Below are 19,596 nucleotides of genomic sequence, written 5' to 3'. Positions count from 1 at the left end.
TAATAAGGAGTGGAATTTCTGTTTGTCTTCTGAAAGCATAAATACTGAATGAAAGCATATGTTAGATCTGAAACATTTACTATATATTCCTTTTGAACACTAATAATATACTAATGGATGTGCCAGAAAAATATCAAAGCTCAGACAACCTTGGATACCCACTCACAAAAGGGTACCTTAGTGAATTTGAATTAGTAGATAAAATACTCTGACAGAAAGAATATGATCCAACTAATAAAAGCAGCAACAACCATGGCAGGATATCTTCAAAATATTCTGAAGCATACTGAAAGCAATGTTTAAATTATCTGCTTTGCAACCCCCACAAGGGTGGGTTTAAAGATGACATAACTAGGCTTTTTTCAGTGGTGCCCAGAAAAAGAACAAGAAATAACAGGCAAAAAGTGGAACACAAGGCACTCCACCAGAACGCAATGAAATGCCTTACTAAGTGAGGATGACCAATGGCTGGAATAGATTGCCCAGAAATGTTGTGACGTCTCCTCCTTGGGGACATTCAAAAGCTGCCTGGACATGGACCTGGGCAACTTGCTCTAGGTAGCCCTGCCTGAGCTGGGGAGTTGGACCAGACTGTTTCCCTTCCAATCTCAGCCATTCTGTGATTCTTTGATTCTTTGAATTCCTATTATTTCTTGGAGTAATTTGCTAGCTTGACACTTCCTGTCACAGAAAACCTGTTAATAGGGGGATGTTTCTTCTGTCCTCTTCCTAAATGATATTATTGCCATTTATACGTTCATAGCTAATATGTGCTGGTAGTCCTATCTCATCTGTGGGGGTTTGTCGTCAGCTGATCATCTGAGTGCCTTGTCCACTGCTGAGAGTCACAGCATGGCTGAGGTTAAAACAAACCTTTGAAGATCACCAAGTTCAGTCCTTCTCTGTCTTCCAAACACACCCCCTTCATCTGTTTATAAACAGTGATAAAATTTCCACTTAACCTTCTGTTTTCCAACATAAGCAGCAGTCTCATCTCTTTCAGACTCTCCCCATATGACACATCTTCACAATCCTTAATCACTCTTGCAGCTCTTCGCTAGTCTTACTTCAGTGACTTCATGCCTTTCTTATGCTTGGAAGCCCAGAACTAAATGCATTGCAGATATGGCCTCATACCACGGATTGTTAAATAAACCATTAACCTCCAGAGATCTCAGTAAAGTTGTTAGGACCTGTCAGGTAAGAACATCTACAAAGTTTTTGTTAAATTGAATCAAGTTTGATTTCTGATTCAAAGATGTGCTCACAACTTCATCTAAGTAAGCAAGCACGCACAAAAACCAGTAACTTCTAACAAATATAAAGTAATTCAAAAAGACAGGTAATTTCACTAATATTTTTCCTTTGAATAAGCATAAAGGTTAAATTCTGTATCAATGATAAATTTGTGACATCTCATCAAGTATGAGTTCATTATCATTTTAACATATAAAAATGATGTCAACTCAATATCAACTCATGCAGCAGTTAATCACTGCAAATATATAATCTTATTTTTGTATGCTCACATTGCTTCTCCTGTTTAGTTTGATACACTCAGTGTAAAATGACCCAACTGTGACTTTCTCTGTTTGCATGGCACCTTATCACACAGCATGTAGCACACTGGAGGTGGCAGAGGGAAACCCTCACACGTAACTGTGATGCAAGTAAATATATAAGGAGTAAAATCATAGGACAAAAGGTTCAGTAAAAAGAAAGATTCCTTTGTCATTCATGCAGGTCTGTGCTTAGTTTTGTATTTTAAAGGAAAGCCAGACTGTATTGTGATATCCTGAAAAGAAAATTAATTCTTTGAAAAAACAGTATAAAAAATTGAAAATATATTTTGTCACAGTATTGAGGCTCACTGATTACTTACGTGTAAATAAGATTATTTCTGTTATTTGATTTTCACTGATGAACATAGAAGTAGAATTAATTTATCTGGCAAATATTTATCTATATTACAATTAAGCTATCAAATAAGGAACTTTTTATTGAGAAAAGCTGTATCAGATATCAAAAACATCAGATAACTGTTTTTCCAGAAATAGGTAGTTTGGACTTATTTAGATAACGATATAAAACATCTGAAATATCTATTCATAGCTTGATCACATACTTGCTGGTTTTGAGGAAGGAAAATTTATTTCTGATCTGATTTGCTGATGTGCTAACAGGAAGATAATTTTGCTGTACTCATTTATTTGTGATCAAACATGTTGGGAGATATGGTGAAGCCTACAAAACCACAGCATTAACCTTGCTGTATCAGAATGCAAGATATACCAGGGGAAGAAATTCAGAAGAAATTTAGAAAGAGTAGATCCCAGAAAGTCTTGAGCTGTTAGATAAAATAAAACACATAGACATTAGTCACCAGAGTATTAATGCACCAATTACAGAAAATATACGAAGTACAAAGGCCAGGTTGACAGAATGAAAAAGTCAGATTTTTCTTGTTACAAAGTCAGATATAAACTGAATAGAAATACTAGAAATCATACTACTTTCTTTATGGAACATACACAACCCTCTTTCATATATTAGCACAAAGATAAGAGAATCTAGCTTGTATTTACTATGTATCCTGCATTATGCTTTTTTTTTTTCATGACGCTTGACTGGAAGAACATCCACTCATAGTTCTCAGCAGGCTGCCCACGGAAGCTGTGGATTCTCCTTCTCTGGAGATGTTCCAGATCTGCCTGTACGCCTACCTGTGCAGCCTGCTGTAGGGGGCCTGCTTTGTGGGGGGGCTGAACTTGATGATCTCTAGAGGTCCCTTCCAGCACCCACAATTCTGTGATTCTGTAATTCTGATCTTCCCTGATCTTCTTTCATTTTGTGACTTTCTGTTAGATCCTCTGATTTTCCCTTAAAACAGCATTTAATAAAATAACTTATAAATGATTCACAATGATATATTTTGTACTATAACAAAATTTTTAAAAAGCAATACAAATATTTCAAATCCACAAATATTTTGTCTCAGCTTTCCAAAACAAATACAGAATAAATATTTAATGGAATTTCTAAAACTGTTAAAATAATTGAGCAATACAATAACTGACTGCTAGTGCCGTAAGCTGGCATTGTAAAGACCTACAAAGACAATAGAACTTCTTCAGTATTCAAACACTCCTGTATGTAAAATTTAATCGTATGATTAAATACATTGTTAATGAACTAAATAATCCAAACCATTTTAAATCGCCATTTTCCACTGAAAAAAAACCCACACTTGATCACAACATATTATTGTTGTGAAACACACTGCAGGTACTGCCATTATGGTTGGTTTTTTTTTTTTTTTTTTTTTTTTCCTCACATATTGAAGAAAACTGAAGTAATAAATTCTCAAGGTATGTGCTAATGGTCCTAATATCTGTACATAATGAGACATCACAGGGTGAATAAGTGAGGTTAATAAATGACCAAGAAGGGATAAATAATAATCCTCATCACTGCTGGTTCTAAAAGAAAAATCATTACATTTCCTACAGCCTTCTCAGATTTATTTTTTTCTCTTTTACGTCCTTAGGTCTCAAGGACGAAAATTCTTCAGTATCACAGAAGGTAGGACTATAGCTTATGACTTGCTCTCTCACTTATTCTTCTTTAAAAATGTGATGATTTGCTTGAAAAATTGAAAGACATATATCTTTCATTTGGAAAGGGGATTGTAGAGGGATATGATAATCCTGTTTCTCATCATCTCACTTTGAGGTTTTACACAGATGTCTTCTATACAAACAATCCTTATCCTGACAGTGGAGACAGACTCTACGTCAAGAGAGTGGTGAAGTCAAGCATTGTGAAGAAATCCTATTAAGAACCTGGATCCAAACTTCTAATAACCATGATGTTGAATGGACTAGTTATTTCTCATGGAGCCAGTGTATAACTGTTGGACATCAAAAGATTAAGGCTTAATAGAAAAGAGGAGAAATAGAGATAAAGTACAATCAGCATCAGCAATTTACTATGCAGTATTAGGCAGAGGAAGGTGCATTATTACAGACATTAAAGATAACAAGCCATAGTGCAATTTTTCCCCATTCTTTCTCTGTATCCACCCTTTCCCTATTCTTCCTCCTCCACCCTTTCACTCACTATTTGCACACACCCTGCCACTGCCATGCTAGGGGGCTTTGGGGGGCAGAAATAACAAATTCTCCCAGAGCAATTCTTGTTGGAGTAACATGGACCCATGCAGCCTTGCTGGGTCAAGTGACTCTGAAGAAAGCTGCATTACTATCAGAGCTATGGGATCACTCACTGCTGTTTGGGTTGCTATAGTGAACCCACAAGGTATACAAAGTTTCCACCTCACCTGCTGAAACAGGAGTTGTGCTTTGTATTCTGCGTGCATAAGGTAGTTGAAGTGAACCCTTAGTTTTTACCACTTAAAATAATAATAATAATAAATGTTTGAGGTATTTCTGTCTCCAGTTTGTAGAAGGAATATCGCATCCTTAGGATACAGTGTCATGTTCCATAACAATGTATTTAAGAAATGGCCAAATTTCCGTTATAAAAGATTGTCAAAATAGACGGCTTATATAAAAGGTTATTCTGCATTTTCACACACAGAGAATAGAAGAGCTATAAATATTGTTTATATTTAAACACTAATTAATTTAAGAGCTTTAAAATTGGGAGTAACTAAAACTTCAATCTCCAAACTCTTAAAAGATATTTATATGCAGTTATGGAAGCCATTTAAAGAATAAGTAACTCTTAATACATTCAAGTTTGCTGAGCTTCTTGTGGGAAACAGTATCTTACCTGATGGAATCTTACTGATCTTACTAATATATTACATGCAATATTTTTGAACTACATTGACACTGACACACAGCTTTGTATCATAGAGCAATAGCCTTAAATAATCTCTTAGCTCAATACAATTTTTTCCAAGGTTAGCATTTCATCTGGTATGAGTCTGAACATTGTATCATGTTGCTATTTGGGATCTTAAGTCTCTGAGATCATCTGTACTTGCCTTTCTCCCTTTCACTGTGTTACCAATCTTAATCAGAAATGTTTCTGAAATTTCACGGTAACCTAGGAAATACCTTTCTATTATGCCTGCCCTATAGTCTGCCTTATGATGATACATCATCTTCCTGTAACAATCTGCTTAGAGTTCAAAGGGACAGTGTAGATGTAACAGTCCAGAATCAGAAGACAGAAAAAATTTATTTTCTTTTATATTTCCATTTTTAAAAAATAGGTAGAAAGAAAATTCTTTAGATTAAAATGTAGAAATTATTAAGAAATGAGATAAGCCAATTTTGCTGGAGTTTGGTTTTGTACTCTCTGAATAAAAGTAGTGAAATAAATAAAAAAAAATACTTGGAAGTTTACATTGACTGAATTTCTCATCTGCCTTAGATAAGACTAAAGCCAATCCCTTTTACATGTCTGACTTTACAAAGAGTTTCTATTCCAGTCACGAGGGACTACAAGAGGAGTGCATAAGATTCATAGGAAAGATGCAAAGAAACAGGACTATATCACCCTGTGATATGCAGGTACTTGACTCTGAAATGCAATGAGGGCAATTTAAGTGACAAGCAGATAAGTACACCACCACTGTTGATTTTGGCAGAAATTTCTAGTGGTGCACTCTCCATCGATTCTTTTCCTGATATCCTGGTTGCTAAAATCTACATTTATCCTATATCTCAGAATGACCCTACTGCTCTCTACAGTGTAGATTATTTGTTGATACTACAGAAAGATCTGGAGTATGTCAAATCTGAAGGCAAACTGATAAATCAAATCTCCCAGTAGGAAACAGTAGAGCAAATATATCTACAGGGTTATTCATACTTAACTATTTATTATAAATTAGCTAAAACAAAGATTTCCCTCTGCTGCACTCAAGTGGTACTTCTCTGTTGAATTCAATGGTAAGAAAAGTCAGATTCCAGTCTGCCAGAGGTTGAATTACAGTAGTGTCATCATAAATTATTTATGATTATTTGCAACATGGACAATAACACCATGGCTTGTTCAAAGGCAATAGATTTGCTTGTGTTATACTTAACAAAATGTAAAACAGTTTAGGTAATGGAGAAAATGTTAACATCAGATTGTGACTAATTTTCTGTCTGCTATGAGGAGAAACAGCATTAGTTCCTGTGCCAAAACCTATAAATCAGCATGTTGAAAAGGTAAGTTTTAGACAAGTGTTCTTACAGAAAATGTGGATAAGAGAGTCAAAACTGAAAAAATTCTCCTTTAATGTTATCTCCCAGAAAATATCTCTAGAAATTGAGTAGCTCAGAGGCTTTTGAAGCCCTCCTAAAACTGCAGTCAGAAGAAGGTCAGCTGTCAAGATATTGTCAGCAGCTGACAATTAAAGGGTGGCTACAAAGCACTGAGAGCTCTCTGCCAGTTGCTTTCTACATTTTAAACATCTGGAGCTTAAGAGATCTTTCTAGAGAAAGAATCATTTATTTGCAAACTAGTTTTCATCAGCTATCATAAAAAATTTACAATGGCAAACGTAGATTGGCATTAACTGCTTTTTACTTTATTATTTTATGAAATATGAAATAGTTTCTACTAATATTTGGAAAACAATAGAACTCAGCTCAGGCTTTTTCACATTAGTAGTAAACATGATTGAAAGGAAAAAAAAAAAGAATTAATCAAGTGATGTTATGTGTATCTTTACACTAAACCATGAATACTAATTAAAAAATTCGAATGCAGTAGAACTGAGTTGCAGTTGCATGATAAGTGGATGAGATGAATGTGAGGCTCACCCTCAAGACCATCTGACATGTTTAAATATTATAATCCTCCCTCTCGCTCATGATTGGATTAAAAAAAATTAATAAAAAAATGCTTGCTAGCTACAGTGTTTAAGCAAAAAATAAAAAATAAACAAAATCCCACACTCCTTTACTCTGCTGCAGAAGCCCTGAAGTGCTGCATGCAGGGGGAGGATGAGAAGAAAAGGAATACTCCTGTGGTGCATGCTCAAGCTTCTTTTTAAAGCAATTTTTTTCTAAAGGTGAAAAGTGTTAATCGCTACAAGGATATCTTAACATGAAGAAATAAGCTTCCCAGTTATTAAATAAATAAAGCATGAAGTGCTGCTAATTTTTCAATTATTTTCAAAATAAAAAATAAGTACTACTAGGCATATTGGGAGGAAGGTGAAAAAAGGATAAGGAAATTAAAGGCTTCGGTGAACATTACAGCTTTTAATGCACACTCAATAACTTGACTTTTGCAAAAGATCAAATGATTGGAACAAGGTTTTTGACCACCTTTTCTCAATAAGCATAGAATCACAGAATGATCTGAGTTGGAAGGGACTTCAATGATCACGGATCTCCAACCCCCTTGCCACAGGCAGGGCCACCAATCTCCACATTTAATACTGGCTGCCCATGGCCCAACCTGGCTTTGAACATCTCCAAGGATGGGGCAAGTAACTGGGTTATAAAAGCCCCCATGTCCCTCGGTCATCACATGCAAGGTCAGAGTTCTTCAGTAGAGGTGAGATGTTTTTCCTCAAATTACACTCACGCTTTTCTCCAACAATCAACAGCTTACTGTAATGAAAGCCAGTGGAAAAGTGCCTGGACAAAACACCAATTAGAACGTTTTCTGGTTCAGGACAGGATTTGTCTGTCACTTCAGCTATTGCAATCCAGAGGCCTCAATTTCAAGCGGTGTCTCTGCATGGAGCAGTGGGTTCCAGCTCACGCCTGCCAGGACCCCCCAGTGCCCAGGAACACTGCTGTGGCCATCTGGGGAACCATGCACTGGGGAACCAGCACAAGCAGAAAGGGAGCTTGGATGTTTCTCTCCTCTACCCTCTTAGCAGCACAAAGCACAAGTCACTGCCTACTTTTTTCTGAGGAAGAAGGCAAAAAATGCTTTCCAGACAAGCTCTTGTGCAAAGCAGCTTTTTAGACGTGGCTATTTCATTTAAAACCTGAAGTGGATTCAGGCTTTGATGATTATATATATCATGAACATCAGTCAAGATATTCATGTTGTGCTGTTTTGTGTTATCATACTGTTACTGAAGATATATTTCGGTGGTGAATATTATTACAACAGCCATAGTTTCATGGATCAAAGAGGGAGGATGTTACAACCTTGCTGCATGAAAAATACCTTGTGAAACAGTGCCATGCATTTTGGTCCTTAAGCAAAATTATCTTTTTCCCACTGTTTACCAGTTTTTTAAATCATTACTTACATATCTGTACCACTGCAGCAGATCACAATCCATACTGAATACAGTGAGATCTACCTTGTCTGTATGACAAATTTATATGCTTTTGCGGGTGATTGTACAGAAGCTAAAAATTAACTTGAGATTGTCACTTCAGATAAAATCTGGTAAATATTTTTATTTTATTTTATTTTATTTTATTTATTTTTTTCATGAGAAATGAGAGAAAAGAGTTGACGGGAGGAATTAAAAGAGTGCATCGCAGTTTCTCTAGACCACTGAAAGCAGCTTGACTGTACCTCAACTATGGGGGAGCGGTGGAAAACACTGGTGTGAAGCAGGTTCTGCTAAAGGCTAAAGAGCCTAATATTTGATCTAGCTAGTGAAGGGGAGTGCTTATAAGTCCCGAATGCTCAGTGGGTCTGATCTTTCACAGGTATAAATTGATGGAAACCTATTAATCTCGGTAGAACCATGCCATTTTACACTCTCACACTCCGATCCAATTTGAGTCGTCTTTTTCAGTGGCTCTGCTTTTCAAAGCAGCCCTATAAAAACAAAGCAACTGTGCACCTGAGGAATTTGCTTGGTAAAGAAATACATTCCTGTTTTATCTTTCCACCTGGGTCCTCTAGTTCATTGGAAAAACTGTAGACCATTCTTTTGTTAAAACAAACAAACACAACCACCAAACAAGAGAATAACAGAATTCAGAAAATACACTACTTTCAGTATAATAATTCTCCTTCAACAGTATACTATATTCTATGTCATCTAGTTTTGTAAGGGCATTTTCAGTGTACAGAGATCTCGTTAATAATTGTGTCCTTTCTTCTACAGCAAAAATGAACTCACTATACTCCTTGAAGAAAACCTCCCTTCTCTCCTTTGCTGATGTGTGCAAGTTCTTCTTTCTTAATCATGACTAATAATTGTTTTCCTGGCTGTCTTACTGTCTTCTAATGCTAATATTGTCTAAAATGGAGATACAACTGACCAATTAAATTTATGACGGCTGCTTTGATGTCACTTGAACATTGCTATTAATAGATATTGTGGCAGTGTGTGAAACAAAAATGCCTATTAATAAGTCAATTAGACCCAGGTCATATCCCAGCATTTGCAACAAATCATAGCATTAGCTTTTTCCGCATGGCTATCAGTTAGCTCAAAGTCAGAAGTATGCCAGGCCCTGTCTCCACAAAGACATCCTGCATCCACATTCATCTCTCCCTGGGTCTCTCTGTGAACAATTCTCATCCAACCCAGCAGCCTGATATGCAGGAGGTCCTCCTTCTGCTTAACCTTCTCACAAGGTTAAGGCCAAGCATAAGTGGCAAACTGAGTAAGAAGTGAACCCAAAAGTCAGATGTTGGCCATATTTAGTATATTTCTGTGTGCAGGTGCATACATAGGTAAGGTTCACAGCACTGCTACACCTTCAGTTTCTGATGGAAAGTGATGCTCCTCCACAGAAATATTAAGCAGATGCTGCCCTCTGAGACTCTTTAAGCAGCTCTCCCAAGTCTATAATAGGCTCACAACATGCAAAGTGGAAAATATCTACACCCCTTGGCTGACAGCTGAGTGCCTGGGAAAGTATGAAGGCATTTCATGTCAATAGATGTTCATTTCTAAAGCACAGCAACCACCTAGGAATTGTCAGCTCTTTCTAAGGGATGAGCCCTTGCACTAAGGTGTGGCAGCGTCGGCACTCCACATTAGTGAGTGTAAAATGGTCAAACCCCAGAGCTCAGCCTGACTTCACAAGCATTGCAAAAACTGAGCTGTGGGAGAAAGGCTGAGTATTGTGGAGGAAGGGAAGAAGAGCATGAGAGCTTAGACTGTTCCTTTCAGAACAAATAATGCATGCTTTTCAGCAATTACATGGTAGAAGTAGCTCAATATAATCTTCTAGAATTTTTTAGTTAAAGTTGAGGTTTCTTGATTTCAGCCTTAAAGATGTGTGTTCCTCAGAGCCATCTCTGTACATCTCCGTATAGTTGCTGTACATTCAGTAAAAAACATGCTTACCTCCCACTTTATTCTTGGAAGGTAATGTTCCCTTCCAAAACCTCTTCGCTACATCCAAATGGGTTAGAGTCATCGACTGCTCTGAATGACCACATAGGGAACGGTACACAGGTCCTGGCAGCAATTATTCCACAAGTGTGTTTTTAATGCCTCCAAGACAATTAGCTAAATTTAATTTGATGGGAAATTCTGTGCTGTGCTTTTAAAAAATCTTACACTGCTAACATTAACACATGCTGTAGTGAAAGATTAGTTGGTGTGTTTTCTCATACCAGGAATTTTTGTGGGTAACTAGTATAAACCTACCAGCTACAGAAAGAAATCTCTGCAGATAACTTCTGCTAAATATTTGTTTCTTATTTTTAATATAATCTACTCAAAGAAAAATAAATCTTGCTTTTTGTGTTTGCATGCAATTCTCCTTTAGATAAACTTGTCTCTCTCTCTTTAGATAAATTTGTCTCTCTCTGTGACTGGGAGAACCCTAACTGCTCACCCCCACTTATTAAGAGGGAGAGATCATCAGCTATGTTTATCTATCCAGGCAACCTGGATATCTTATTTGGCTGGATAGCAAGCTAGCAGAGGCGTATCATATGCCACCATGAGACTATGTGGCTTAAATAAGTAGCTAAACTGAGTTATCTATCCTCACAGCACCCACTGGGAGGAAGAAAGGGGTAAGAAAATCAAACTCAGTAGGGCCCTTTCATTAGTTTAATTTTTATAGTTCAACATTGTTTACATAATAAAACGACAGCTAATTTTTCACTGTCTAAGAACAAGTGAAAAATATACCTCAGAATTACAGCATCATTGGATGGCAGATGCCACACTATTAAATGTGTGTAAGAGAAGTGCTTAAATCATTTAATTGTTGCCTTCTGAGAACTGTCCCTGCACCAAAATTTTTGCTTACAAATTTGCTAACTGAAGTCTGGCTTCTGAGTTTCTCTCTCTTCTATCTGACCTGGCTCTTATTTCTTAATTTTCTATTTGAAAACAGGAGGCCTTAAAACAGAAGACCATTTTTGACCACTGTGAACCTTAGCAATATACATCTGACTCTGACAAAGTCTGACACACAGAAAAACAGAAATGATAACTTCGAAAGACCAAATACTGTTTTTCTAATGCTATTTTCTTGGGATGCTGCTGTAGTAAGAGTTATAGTAAAAAATAGACTTAATAAGGGTTCTAAACAATCTTCTAGAAGACAGAAGAATTCTTTTGTTAAATAGTCTTTTAGAAGTGGATATTGCATTTTAAATTTCAGTAAATTAAATGAATTTGCTTAAAAAGAACAAATACAACCTATCACCCTAGAATGTACACAAAGACAGCTCTTCAGACTTGACGAATACCTACTGCTATGAGAAGACATGTCCTTTGCTTTTCCACTTACTGTGAAAAGCTTACCAGGCTCTCTTGCATAACTGCATATATAGGCCTTTGTGGTGCCTGGCTTTACAGCTGTCATTGCCACATGGATGCACCTCAGATTGGCCAGAGAAATAAAAAAGCATTCGAACTTTTGAACTGCTCTAGGATATGGAGACCAAAAGTCTGAGTGTCCCAGTGACCTCAGGGCATAAACTCTAAATAAGATCAGTTCCACATCCCAAAGCTTGTGGCTGAAAAGTGTCATTTTCACACTACACGTAAAGCCACTGTTTGACTAGTAGTATAAAAACTGACGTCCCTGCAGGAATATGCTTATTTTCTGGCTGAAGAACAAGAAAAATGAATGCTATAATTCTAGCATACAGAGACCCATCTTCCACCCAATATGGATGTGGGAGGAAGAATACTGAGCCATCATTTCATTACAAAACACGTAATTTTGTTCTGGCAGCTGGTAAGACCCCAGCTGTCCCTTTCACTTTCACCCTGTGACAAACACATGGTGAGCTGTAAGAATTTCAAGCACTAAAATGGAAAAAAAAGATGAACAGTGAGTTGTTGAGAATGCTCATTTGAATGGGATGTCTTCCTAGCTGCCCCAAATGACTTGCTTTTCTGTTAGCCCCATTGCATCTACAGCTTTTGGCCACGTATTTACAAGATCAAATGACAGATTTCTTATGATTAAATGAAGACATTTCTTATGATTAAATGAAGAGGCATCAGCCTTTTGTCTTTTGACAAGTAACATCTTGGTGAGTAGCTGACATTTCTGCTTCATACCACTCAAATAAAGGAAATCACCAGTACAGGAGAAGGTTTTCTTTCCCAATGAGACTAAAAAAGTACAAGAAAACCATGTACGCATCATAAGATATCAACTTGTTAGGCTATTTGTCCTTAAAAGATGCTTCACTATTGATAGAAGGAGCACAGGGTAAGTGAAAAGGAATTGTGTATGACTGAATGTCTCAATTATAATTCATCACTGCAATGAAGACGATGGAAAATAAGTCCACTTTGATGACCTACCTAGGGATCTAGTAAGGGCAAGTCAAGAGCTGGGCTTCAGGAGGGAAAAGCACTTAGATGGAAAGGAAGGGGAGGAAACAGTTGCTCTTATATGCTATATTTGTATACTACAGTATGGAATTAAATATTTCACAATTTAAAAGTGATCTGCAGTACAATGAATCAAGTTCAGTAGAGTGTGCATTACTCTGTTGGAATCACTTCACAAGTGACAGCGCATGTCCCCCCTACTGAAATAATCTCAGAAGGAGTAGCCATTATATCATAGGAAGCTTCTGCAGTACACTCTTTTTGACACAGTGTGCCTCCAAATGCTAGGAAGCTTCTTATCCTCTGCAGAGGCCAACCTTAAATTGTATTTTGTTCTTGATACTGAATGAAGAATGTTCAGAGAAAGCACTGCAGAGAAACTTTCATTAGTAAAGTAGAAAAACACTGTCATTTCCTCCACTGAGATACACTTAGTATACTTACTATTCATACCATCAGAAGCAGCTGCTACAAAATACAGACCTTAAGAACCAACCTTCTATCAAAAGATTTTGTTTATCTAAAAAGACAGTAATTTAACTCTACAAAGCAAGTATGAACCAATGTCTTCCAGACTGCCGTTTGAAATCATGGTTATTTCTCTGTAGCTATAAGGTTGATTCTTGCAGAACAAACTGTGTAGCCCCTCTAGATTGAGGCTTCCCTTGGTCACCAATGGATCATTGAACAAATACTGCATTAATCTTTGTAAGCTTAGGCCTAAAGAAGTAACGCTTTAGTTTTTAAAACAGCTGGCAGCTCCCATAAGATTTTGGGGAGGGCTGTGGAGGACAGAATGGTACAGGGATTACAGAATAATAGCTCAACCATCACAGCTTGACTTGAGGTTGTTGCATGACATGAAAAAAATTGTCCTCAAGTACCTCAGAACAGATGTGGCACTAAAGAGTCTATCTGTGACAAGCCTCTTTGTTTCTGCAGCCATCAGTAAAGACAGCAGAGGAAATGGAGGAGCTGCAGTTATGCATTTGCAATACACAAAGTCCTTGTTTTCCCACTAGGCACTGCAGAATAGCAATTGTCCATTCACAGCACATATCACATCCTCTGCATTTCAGAGCTAATATTTTTGCAGTCCTTAAGCAGGCATGTTTGAGCCTAGTATGGTTAATTTTTGTAACCCTTTCAGGTGCACTGCATGAGGTAGGTGTGCTCATGTTCTCTTCCTTGTCATGTAGGTAGTTTCAGCAGATATAAATTTTAAAGTTAAACTAAAAGATTTTTGAATTCTAGGGGGTTTACATCTCAAAGAGAGCTGTCTTCTTTCACACATTGGGAAAATGATTGCTAGATGCTAAGCATACCTGTATTTTAATCCAATTAACAAAAGACATTGGCTGTGTTGCCTGAAATTATTTTTAAGACCACATACACACAAGCTCTTACAAGTGGCTCCTCCCCTTGTATGTTAGAATCACGCTCCTGAAAACAATGTTAGTTTTATGCTAGCAGTTGCGTTCGCTTCCTGCAGCACACACCAGCCACTGTGCTGCTGCAATACTCATTCAAGGCAGATCACTGGCTCAAATATGAATTGAGCCTATATGCTCTTAAACTGGCATCAGGCTGCATTACTTCAACTTCCAATTAATTTCCACTTTTCTCAGGGTGAGTAGCAAAAGCTATCTGAAAACTGGCGTTAATATAAAATTATGAGCTTGCATCCTTTACACCGTGGATCTGCTCATCAGTCAAAGCACAAGCTTCCTAATTTCAAACTTATGAACTCAAACAAAGTTAAAAAAAGAAAAAAAAGGTAGATATAGTCCTAAAAATTGAAGCTGATAATCTCTTCTGTTCGATCTGTTTATTTCCAGCTTCTTTCTCTGCTCTAACTCTTAAACAAACTCACAACCCCCCCGAGGATACAAATGAGTTTGTTTTCTTTTCCCTTCATCTAAGCCAACAGAGTGCCAGGTATCCTCTTCTGTCATAGAGCAGTCAGAAAATACACACAGAAAGCAATCACACTTCCCTTTGCAGATCAGAAAGGACTACAATAACAGATTATTTCTGAAATCTCCTTCTGCCATCACAGAGTTAAACCAACATAAGTTAGAATTCTCACCCAGTTTGAATAAAAAGGGAGGAAATTCAAAGTCTTGTTGCTGTAGTAACTGTCATCAGCAAAAAATCTCCCAATAAATAATGGTATTATCTCCCTCTCCCCCTCGCAGTTTTAGTTCCCCTTCAGAAATAATCATGCTGGCTCTTTTAGATTTGCTGTACATACCTCAACCATTAAACAAGACATTTAACCATAGTGGCAGTTCTGTGACCTTTGAATGCTGTGAAATCTGTAAGCGGTGCAGCTTGTTCATGAAGACTTGTACTGCAGAATCCAGTAACTGCATCCAGGATTAGGAATACAAGTAAATAACAGCAGCAGCAGCTACAACAACAACAACCAAAAAAAAAAAAAAAGGAAAAAAAGAAAAAAAAAAAAAAGGAAAAAGAAAAGGAAAAGAAAACCTCCCCAAGACCCCCAACCCAGCCAATAAACCACCTTAAGAAGCAAAAAAAATCGGAAAGAGAGTGCACTTTTCTGCCAGTGTACGGACTGGGGTAGAGCTGAGCTTGCTGCAGTCAGCCTGTGTTAGCAAGCAGAAGGCCGTGCACGGCTGGGAGGTGCTGTCAACTGCCACAGGCAAGAGAAAGCAGACCAATCCGCTTCGGCACTGTCAGCTCGCTGGAGTGAAGCCTTTTCTGTTTATGTTTCCTCATTTCGGGAGTGACGTCAAAGGGTTTAGTCTTTCCTCTGCATGTGCTATTAATTTTAAGCGACTACTATGGGAAGAATGTGACAGTGATTTAAGCAGGCTACCTTACTAAAAGAAGCCAGAGGCATAATTTGTCTGTCCTGGATTTAGCTTAGAAATACTTTATAATGAGAGGTACTAGAACGATCCAAAATATTCACACTATATATGTGCTTTAAATATGCACACAATATGGAGACAGCTATAAATATGCACATATGTAGAGTAGAATTCTTAAATATTCCTAAGATATTTCCCAGATACAGTTGTTATTTGTTTGGGTTGTGGTGCAAAATCAGACCTGATTCTGGCCTTGCCCAGAAGGAAATCAGGAACTGCTTCTCTGAATTCAGTGCTGCTACACCAGTGTAAACCTGGCAAAAGAGATAAGACCAAGCTACTGTACACATCCCTTTATCAGTAAGCACAAGCTATATTGCAAATTAGCAAACTCCTTTCATTATTACATTATGGTCTGCTTAAGATCTGCTGCTCTGGGCAAACATCCATTCCATCAGCCAGTCGCAGCCCAGCTGTGTTCTCCTTAAAACTCTGCCGTGGACTGCTACGAGGGTTTTATTTCACACCAAAGTCTGTGTCAGAAGGCAAGAGGCTGACTTCTTGTGTTGCTGCATCATTGGCAGAAGGGATGCTATGCAGCTGAAGCAGAAGGAAAAAAACAAGTAGCATATGTCAAGGTCAGTTAGCACAGGCAAGAGAGGCCACACCAGCACAATATAGCTGATAGGAGGTCAGCTGGTAACAACAACTGTTTAACTGTCTTCATCATTTTAATTTTATTGATTCGCTCTTCCAGGGGTTCCTTGCAAAGAGATTGGTATACTATGCATGGCTTTCTCCAAACAACTCCAAACAGTCTAACAATTAATTTCAAAATTCATATAAATGCTTTTGGAAGGGGATAGATTGACAAATTTCAGTGATCCACAGAACAGGTGAAAAAAAATGTTTAGTGGGAGCTTCTCCAGGAGAATACATCCATGACAATCAATTGATACTATCACAAATTGTCCTGTAAAGGCCAAAATATTAATGATTAATTTTTTTTTTTTTTTTAATCACATAAAATTCTGCCTGTGGTGTCACTGCTAACATAACCATCTTCAGCAAGAAATACAAAGGGTTGTGGTGTTGTAAGTGCTGGAATAACATGTTAAAAATATATTAAGTAAGTTAGCGATTTACAAAATCAATTAGAGCTCATTATCTTCATCTGACTGTGCTTAGAAAACTGTATGAAGCAATCTGGAACATATAAATAGCCGTATTATCTCTAATACAAAGAAAATTATCACATTCATCTTCACTCAGCATTAGTAAGGGCTCAGCCAAGTACTGCACGTTGGGAATTCCTCTTCAGGGACCAGTTTAGGGAACATCAGCTGAAAGCAATATAGTTCTCCAATGAGAATGATCACATCTGAATGATCTCATATTGTTTAGTTCTATCCTGGTTTCAGCTGGTGCGTTATCAACGTTTTTCTCTGAAACACAGAATCATACCAACTGATATGATGGAAAATCAACTCTACCTCAACTGAAAAAGAGTGTTGTTAACTGTTAATAACTGTTTAAAGTGTACATTTATTCAAAGTAAAAAATGAGAGAGCAAAACTCCAGACATAGGCACTACTAGAGTTAACTCTTTGTACTGGACACATTATTTGGCCTCTAAAATCTTTTAGAGGCTTCATAGCAACATTTATATAACTGTGACTTGTCTCAAACTCTGCTGGACGTTTCTTAGGAGAGCCCCCTACAATCTATGAGGACCCACATTAGGAATGTGACATTATAGGCAATCAGGGTCCTCTGTCCAGACATGTTATGGCTCTGTACAGAAGTAGGTAACTGGCAATGAGGAGAGGAATATATTTTTTCCATATTCACTGTGGTTAGAACAAATAAATTGCAGCAAAGGTAAGTTATCAGACGTGAGAGAAACTGAAGGTAGGAGAGTGAAATACTGAAATAGCTTGGCAGTGATAGTCCAGAGTGTCCTATTACTAGCTATTTTTAAAAGTAGGGTTAGGCAAACATCACTCACGAACAGTTATAATATAGGTGCTACTTTGGAATATAGGCACTAGGGGATTTATGAATGTCTATTTAATCCCATTTTTTTCTTCCATTTTCTATACTTTAGTGTTGATCTTATTAATATTGCACTGTGTTTTACGAGTGAGGGTGCTGGTATGTTTTAGGTCTATGCAAAGTCTTAGATACTATCTCTGAGGCCACCTCAGTCTCTGGAAATCACATGGCCCTCTGAGAAGAAATGGCCTTTGTGGTTTTTGTGATGGAGATACTTCCTGGGTTAAATGATGGAGTTGCCTGGAAGCACATAATGTTGCGGTTTCTACTTAGAGAAAGACAAGATCAAATGAGTACATGTATGCAAAGATGGGAAACAGGAGCCTAGAAAAAAAGTCTGGAAAGATGAAAAGTTAATGACTATTTATGAAGGGTTGTAGAAGAAAGAAGAAAGCAAACCAACATATGCACAAATGTAAAATGTATTCATGTGAAGAGAAGGAGCTGGAAACTTTAATGCAAGATTAAAATTACAGCTTAATTGACATAACAGAAACTTGATAGGGTACAGTCATGTGAATATGTGACTAGAATACTAATACCAAAGAGCACATCTTGTTCAGGAACAACAGGAGGGAAAAGGGTGAAGGAGTTTATGCTATGTAATTTCTCATATGTGCTGAATGCGTCAGGAAACACGTACTGAAAGTATGACGGATAATACAAAAAAGAATATAGGCATTGTTAGATGATCTGCTCCAGATCTAGGAATCTCAAGTGGATAACTCTTTCATAGCAATTGACAGGGTTGTTTGAAGCATAAAGGGAGGTTTTGATCATGCAGCTCTTGGAAAAGAGCTGAACTAAGCACAGACACATTGGTTAATTCTCTCCAGAATAAGTGTTCAGGGAATCCCCCAAATTTATGAGCCTATCTTTCTAAGCAATCCTGCTCAATTAAGTAATTTCTTCCTTTTCTAGCCACGGCTTAGCACTGGTGGCACTCTGACGAGTCTTCATTGATTCTCTCTTCTCAGCATTGGTGGCACACCAAGACATGCTGTCTTCTACCATGGGATGGTATTTCTCTTCCTAAGCCCCCAGCAGTCTATCTCTTCTATTCACTGTAGTCTTTAGAAAGGAACTTGGATATTACAGAGAGACTGCTAAATCTCTCTCAAACAGAACATGCTCTTTATGCCCATTCTGTATGAAACCAAGAGAAACATATTCAAGTCCCAGTAAAAAATTGATTTGTGCATTATATAATGACAGGTCAAGGACCAAGGCATCTTCTTCCTAAAATACTTTCCACTTAGATTTAATCATAGAATTGCTCAGGTTGGAAAAGACCTTAAAGATCATCGAGACCAACCATGACCTAACCATACTACCCTAACTAACTACCCTCTGCCAAATCATATCCCTGAGCACCACGTGTGTAAAAAACACCTGAATGTTTTAAAATGCATTCAGGGATGCTGACTCAACTATCTCCCTGGGGAGCCTAGTCCAGTGCTTAATAACCCTTTCTGTAAAGAAGTGTTTCCTGACATCGTTCCTAAATTTACCCTTAGGCACAACTTAAGGCCATTTCCCCTCATCCTGTCACCTGTCACCAGTGAGAAGAGACCAACCCCACTCTCACTGTAAGCACCTTTCTGATATTGGAAGAGAGCAATAAGGTCTCCCCTCAGCCTCCTTTTCCCCAGACTGAACAGCCCCAGTTCCTTCAGTCTCTCTTCATAGGGCATATTCTCCAAGCCCTTCACCAGTCTTGTTGCCCTTCTCTGGACCTGCTCCAGAACCTCAATGTCCTTTCTGTACTGAGGTGCAAAACTGAACACAGTACTCAAGGTGAGACCTCACCAATGCAGAGTACAGGGGCAGGATGACTTCCCTAGTCCTGCTCACTGCACCATTCCTGATACAAGCCAGGATGCCACTGGACACACTGCTGGCTCATGTTCAGCCCACTGTCAGTCAGTACACCAAGATCCCTTTCCATCAGGCAGCTTTCCAGCCACTCCTCCCCAAGCCTGTAGG

The 19,596-nt window shown here is 37.9% G+C and overlaps 1 protein-coding gene across 1 annotated transcript in view; it reads right to left on the bottom strand.

The window, feature by feature from the left end:
• PDE7B (phosphodiesterase 7B) overlaps positions 1-15,406 on the bottom strand; it is a 160,705-nt gene extending 145,299 nt beyond the window's left edge. Inside the window, exons 1-2 of the mRNA XM_052680755.1 lie at positions 15,243-15,406; positions 14,970-15,084 (exon numbers count right to left, since the gene is read on the bottom strand). Coding sequence (XP_052536715.1) covers positions 14,970-14,990 — 21 coding nt within the window. The 5' untranslated portion in view covers positions 14,991-15,084; positions 15,243-15,406. The remainder of the gene's footprint in view (positions 1-14,969; positions 15,085-15,242) is intronic.
• Positions 15,407-19,596: the final 4,190 nt, after the last annotated feature.

Source organism: Tympanuchus pallidicinctus, unplaced genomic scaffold (assembly GCF_026119805.1).
Source record: "Tympanuchus pallidicinctus isolate F22 unplaced genomic scaffold, pur_lepc_1.0 scaffold1, whole genome shotgun sequence".
In the NCBI taxonomy this organism is placed as follows: Eukaryota; Metazoa; Chordata; class Aves; order Galliformes; family Phasianidae; genus Tympanuchus; species Tympanuchus pallidicinctus.
The sequence above is the reverse complement of the archived record's forward strand: the minus strand, read 5'-3'. Positions and strand labels throughout refer to the sequence as shown.